We start from the raw sequence: 5,852 nt of genomic DNA, 5'->3' as shown, positions 1-5,852 counted from the left end.
TTCGTGTTTTCTGTAATTTAACATTCTGTCTCGTCACGTAGACGCAGTATATATATATACATATATACAGTGCCGGCCTTACAACCTATGGCGCTCTCGGACAATTTTTTTCTAAGCGCCCCTAGAAAAATATTAAAAAATTGGTTATCATCCTCCTTTTTCCGGGCTTGGAACCGGCAGAAAAGTGGTTAGCAAGGTTTCCCAACCCCACTGGCGGAGTTAAAAATAAATAAATACAAATGTTTGAACTTAGTACGTAGATTCGCCTTTAGAGCTCTGATCTAAAATTTTGTTGCGCCTTCGGTGCTCTAATTTTAAATTTTGAATCGCCTTCGGCGCATTAAGTGGTACCCTAACTTACTCGGGCGCCGCCCTACCCAGCCCCCCCTAAAACCGGCACTGTATATATAGTACGGTTTACCATACATACATTCTTTTCGATCTTTCGACTTTCGATGCAGTAACCCAGACCCACTTGAGTCGGATACAAAACGGTTGGAGTAACGTCCAAGTTACTCACATCATGTCCAGAGATGTAGTGGGGCCGGAGCGACGGTCCGGCACTTTTTTCTAAGCAGGAACGCTCTCCGCTACTTTTCTAAATTCGAGATTTTGGCCTCAAATACTGATATCATAAAAAAACGTGTTTTTATTTCGAAATTCGCAAACAGAAAAAAAATTCGACCTCTATTGATATATATATAGATTTTTCATTTAATGTAGTAAACATTAATTTATTTTTTATAGGTTTTTTTCTGTGATAATACATCTGTTGTGATTCTTTTTACAAGGCTATTCTTAGTTTCACTTTGTTATTGGTTCGATTTCTATGTGAGGCTAACGTTGATTTAAATTTAAAAGGATTTCTTACCAATCAAGCTAATATTTAATATGTGAATATTATGGCCTGGTTGAAGAGTATTTTTCGTCTTCGTACTTATGTTCAGGTAGATAAAATATACTATCATTTATCAGGAGATCCTCAATATCTTATTACTACTTAATGTGTATTGTGAAAAATATTCATGAAATGATTTTTAATTTTAATTATTTAATTTGGGGGGGGGGGGGGGCTTGAGCGTGTTAGCCCAAGGCCCGGTTTGGGATGTGCGGGCGATGGTGAATATAGTCAAGATTTTAGATAGATTTAAAATTTGATAATATCTATTATTTATATATTCTATTTATTCTTGTACAAATATAAAAAAATTAACCAAAGAAAAATAAGACAGTCCGTAGAAAGTAAGTAAATTGAAAGCTGTTTGGTGATGCAATTTGATTGACTTAGATAGTTGGACAAAAAATTTTCGCCTTTGGCGCCTTTTTAACTTGTTTTAAATAATAAAAATATGAATTTGAATGTTAAATTTAAATTTGAAAGTTTGAAATTTTTCAAAAAATTAACACAATGGAATATAAAAAAAAATACCCTTATTTTGTTTAATGTCTAAAATATTTAGATTAGTTACAAAGACACATAAACACTAACAGATTTTTAAAAATCATTATTAGCTAATATAAAAAATTCAACTAAAATAATTTGTGTAGGGAGGGGGGTGTTAAAATTAGTAAATTCAGCGTTCTTTTTTTAGCACTACATCCCTGATCATGTCAACCCGATATAAAAGAGCTAATATTTGCATGAATTTTTTGCAAAAGTTTAACCTACAACGAATTATATACTTCAAAAGATTTAGAAATATTAAATAAAGGTAGATTACTGATACGTAGATGAAGGCGTTGACAAGTAATATGAAATTTAAAAAGTGAAGTACATTGACAACAACAGAATTACTATTGTCCATTACCAGTGAGGACACAATGTACAATAGAAGAATGAAGTTGGGTAAGATTGGATAAATAATAAGATTTTTTTTTAATTTATATTTTACCATGATGCCATTACAGATTTAAAAACCCCTGGCGACACATATGGTTTTAAACTTGTACATATATAAATTTATAGATTATAAATTTGAAATTATAATTAAATAGTAGGGGGGTTGGTTGTCAATTTGATGAGGAACCGTTTCAACAATGAAATCAGATAAATTGGCAAACTCTGATAGGAAACGATCGACTCGGAGCGACAAATATCCAAGTCTGACCAGCAGCACTGCAGAAATACTCCAAATAAATTCTCCACTATCGAGGTCAACTCAAAGCTTGAACCCGGGAACCTCTCGCTGGTTAGCATTAACGCAACCACCGAGCTATACTGCTGACAAATCATAAATATTTTAACTAGTGTTGTGCCTGTTGATTTCAAAGGGTGGTTTCGGAAAGGAATCGATACACGAATTAAATTAAATTAAAATTAAATGTTATATATAGAGATTTTTTTCCAATGTAACGCGGTGGAACGGCGTTCCGGGACCTTTTTGTCTCGGCATTTTTTATGTTTCAAACGAATATTCTATATAAGATAATTTGAATATAATCTTTTTCAATTAAATCTTGACAAGAAGTGAGTTCCGGCACCTTTTTTTTTTCTTCAAAAAAAGGCCTGGTTATATATAAATATAGTGTAAGATAATTAATAGGCGCGCGCGCGTATTAATGCGCCGTTTACCCGTTCGAAATGATGAATGTGTGTGTGTGTGTGTGGCTTCGTGAATCTGTGTATGTGTGTACGCTCCCGTGCAGCGCAACTGACGATGACGTCACCCGTTGCTCACTCGGCGCTCAATTATTAGGCATTTATTATTATTATTAAACACGCATATGTTATATTGTGTTCACCGACTTAACGTATGCGCATAAAAATAACGGATGCTTAAAATGCACCTATTGGTCAATGGTTTTAGTCCACGTGGACTACTTCGCTCTGATTGGCTGTGCGCGTTGTTCGCGTGTATTTATTTTATTAAATATCTCTAGGCACAACATATACTGGTGTTCTAAAATTTGTTTTTTTTTTTAAATCTCCATACTCATCGACGCGTCTGCCACATACCCACATCGCGTCCGTTTTTATCTATATTATATTATTACAAAGTTTTTACTTTGGCTAGCTTGAAAGTTAAATTGCGTATGCGGGCGATTATATTCAAGTACTTAGTAAATTTGGAGCTGCCACACCAATAGCCAAAGCGTAAGTAAACCCCATTGGTGAGTATTTCTCAAAATGCCATACCCCATTTTCGTACCCATAACCACGACATTTCTCCCACCTTAAATATTCTCATATGCATATGTACTTTCAAATACATATCCAGAAAAACATTTTCATTCTATAGAATGATATTTCATATGTCTGACTAAGCCTCTGTTCAGAGTGAACTCTTTTGAACAGACGTCACACTTGAACGGGGTTTCTCCAGTATGAGTTCTGATATGCTGCCTCAGTTGATATTTGGTCAAGAATGCTTTCGAACACAAATCGCATCCGTGCGGCTTGTCTCCTCTGTGAATTTTCATATGATTCAACAAAATGTCGCTGGTGGTGAACCCCTTAAAGCACAATTTACAAATGTGATTCCGTTCTCCCGAGTGAATCTTCAAGTGCCGAGTGAGCTGATATTCGGTAGGGAACGTTTTGAAGCACGTTTCGCAAGCGAAAGGCCGCTCCCCTGTGTGACTCTTCAGGTGCACATTCAGAACACTTTTGAAGGTGAAAGCTTTAGGACACACCGTACACTTGTGCGGCTGTTCGCCGGTGTGAACTTTCATATGCGCCGTCAATCTGGACTTCAAGGAGTACGCTTTCGGGCACATCTCGCACTTGTAGGCTTGCACCTCGTCGTGAATCCTCATGTGAACGGTCAGCCGGTTCATGAAGACGAAGTCTTTGAAGCAAATCTCGCATTTGTACGGCCTAATGTCAGCGTGGACTTTCATGTGAGCCGTCAGCGTACTTTTTGACGTGTAAACCTTCCCGCATATGTCGCAGATGTTTGGAGGACGGTCTTTTAGAACGAACGCTTCGTTACACATCGAACTGTTCTGCAGCTCTTCCGGAGTGTGTACTCGTATGTGTTTGTGCAGGTTGAATTTGAATGTGAAAGCTTTTAAGCATATCTCACACTTGTGGAGCTTCTCGCCCGAGTGGATCAGCGAGTGTCGGATCAGGTCGCGTTTGAAGTTGAACTCCTTGGGACACATTTGGCATTTGTGAGGTTTGTCGCTGTTGTGGCTCTTTATGTGCATCCACTGCGTGCTCCTGAAGCTGAACGTCTTCGGACAGATCGTGCATTTGTATGGCTTAACGCCGTTGTGGGATAGGATGTGGTCTCTCATGGTGAACTTTATTTTAAATGATTTTCCGCAGTAGTCACATACATAGGATGGTTTAGAGCTGTGGATCTGTGAAACAAAACAAGTGAATTTTCAATGAGTAGATTTTTAAACAAACACTTTTGTATTTTTATACAACTGTGATAAATGAAATGGAACATACTAGTGTATTAATTTTCAAATATAATAAAATTTAACCCCTTTAATGCTGACCAACGCCGATCGATGTTTTGCCAACAAGTCTATGGACCTGAAAAACGTCGATAGGCTTTGTATTTTGGGCATAATACAAAGTAAACAAGGATACTACCAGCTAAGCCTTTCCAGGTAGTGTTGAAAAAAAATGCATTGAACATGGTTCGTGTAATCCATTTCATTTATTTGCCAACGTTTATAAAGGTTCGTTTACACCGGAACTTCTGAATTTATAACCATTGCAGAATTTCCCGATGGAAATTCCTAACTGCTGAGTATTTTAGATTGTGACTTGGCATTTAGATTATGAAAATTACATTTTAACAACAATGAAGAAGATGGAACTGGTTTTAGAAAAATACATTTATTAATAGACTTGTTTTGTTTATTTTATATTGTTGCAAGATATATTAGAGAGTCTAAACACACCTTTACAAAACTCGAAATCCTCGGCGGTAGTTATTTAGAGTTTGTTCGGATTAGCTACAATTTTTATGCCCGCTTTCTATTGGATTTCTAAATAATTTTAGTTGGAAATGTTGGCAAAATTTTCTGCATGCTGGGCTTCCAACAGAAAAGACGTCAGCACTCAAAGGGTTAAACAAATTAATTTAAATTTTGGATATTGTTAAACTTATCTATTTAGTAAAAAGTAAAATTAAGCTTTAGTGAAATGAATATTACCTCTGGTGATTTGGAGCTTGATGGTTTTACTTCAATTTTCGAATTTTCCAACAATCTCCGTCGTTGCGTTTGGTCTGATTCTTTGCATTTTTTTTTAAAATCAATCAAGTATTCAAGGTGTGACTCGCATAATCGACATATTCTCTCTGATAATCCATCGTCTTTTTGTATCTAAAAGGTAAATGATGATTTTAGCTATTTTAGACGATGTTTTTGTAAGTTTTTTTAATTACCTCTAAGTGACAGCAGTGTCTGATTTGTGTCGCTACATCGTGTGTTTCGTAGATGGGATTAGATGATGCAAAGCTTAAACACAAACGACACTCCATAATATGCAAATTGACAGTTGACAGAAGACTCGATTGACAGCTAATGGTACCAACTGCATCTCTGAATTCTAAAAAAATTGAGCATAGCCAATTTAATGGTAAACGGACTACTAGTCATATGTGAACCAGTCACAGGACAACCGCTCGATCTAGATCGGTCACACATGATCACCCGTCACACTAAAACTGATCACACCCTAAAACTGGTCACGAGAAAACTGGTCACACCCAAAAATTCGACCAATTTTTAATTTTTGGGTGTGACCAGTTTTTTCATGACCAATTTTCAGGTGTGACCAGTTTTAGGGTGTGACCAGTTTTCCCGTGACCAGTTTTAGTGTGACGGGTGATCACGTGTGACCGATCTAGAGCGACCGGTTGTCCTGTGACCGGTTCACATATGACTAG

At 36.7% G+C, this 5,852-nt stretch overlaps 1 protein-coding gene across 1 annotated transcript; it reads right to left on the bottom strand.

The window, feature by feature from the left end:
• Positions 1-1,890: 1,890 nt before the first annotated feature.
• Positions 1,891-5,600, bottom strand: LOC143918905 (uncharacterized). The gene is made up of 3 exons (XM_077441008.1): positions 5,349-5,600; positions 5,116-5,286; positions 1,891-4,305 (listed from the first exon to the last, which is right to left on the bottom strand). The coding sequence occupies exons 1-3, from the start codon at positions 5,442-5,444 to the stop codon at positions 3,229-3,231; spliced, it is 1,344 nt and encodes a 447-aa protein (XP_077297134.1). The 5' UTR covers positions 5,445-5,600; the 3' UTR covers positions 1,891-3,228.
• Between the last annotated feature and the right edge of the window lie 252 nt (positions 5,601-5,852).

This window comes from Arctopsyche grandis, chromosome 11, assembly GCF_051622035.1.
Source record: "Arctopsyche grandis isolate Sample6627 chromosome 11, ASM5162203v2, whole genome shotgun sequence".
NCBI classification, from domain to species: domain Eukaryota; kingdom Metazoa; phylum Arthropoda; class Insecta; order Trichoptera; family Hydropsychidae; genus Arctopsyche; species Arctopsyche grandis.
The sequence above is the reverse complement of the archived record's forward strand: the minus strand, read 5'-3'. Positions and strand labels throughout refer to the sequence as shown.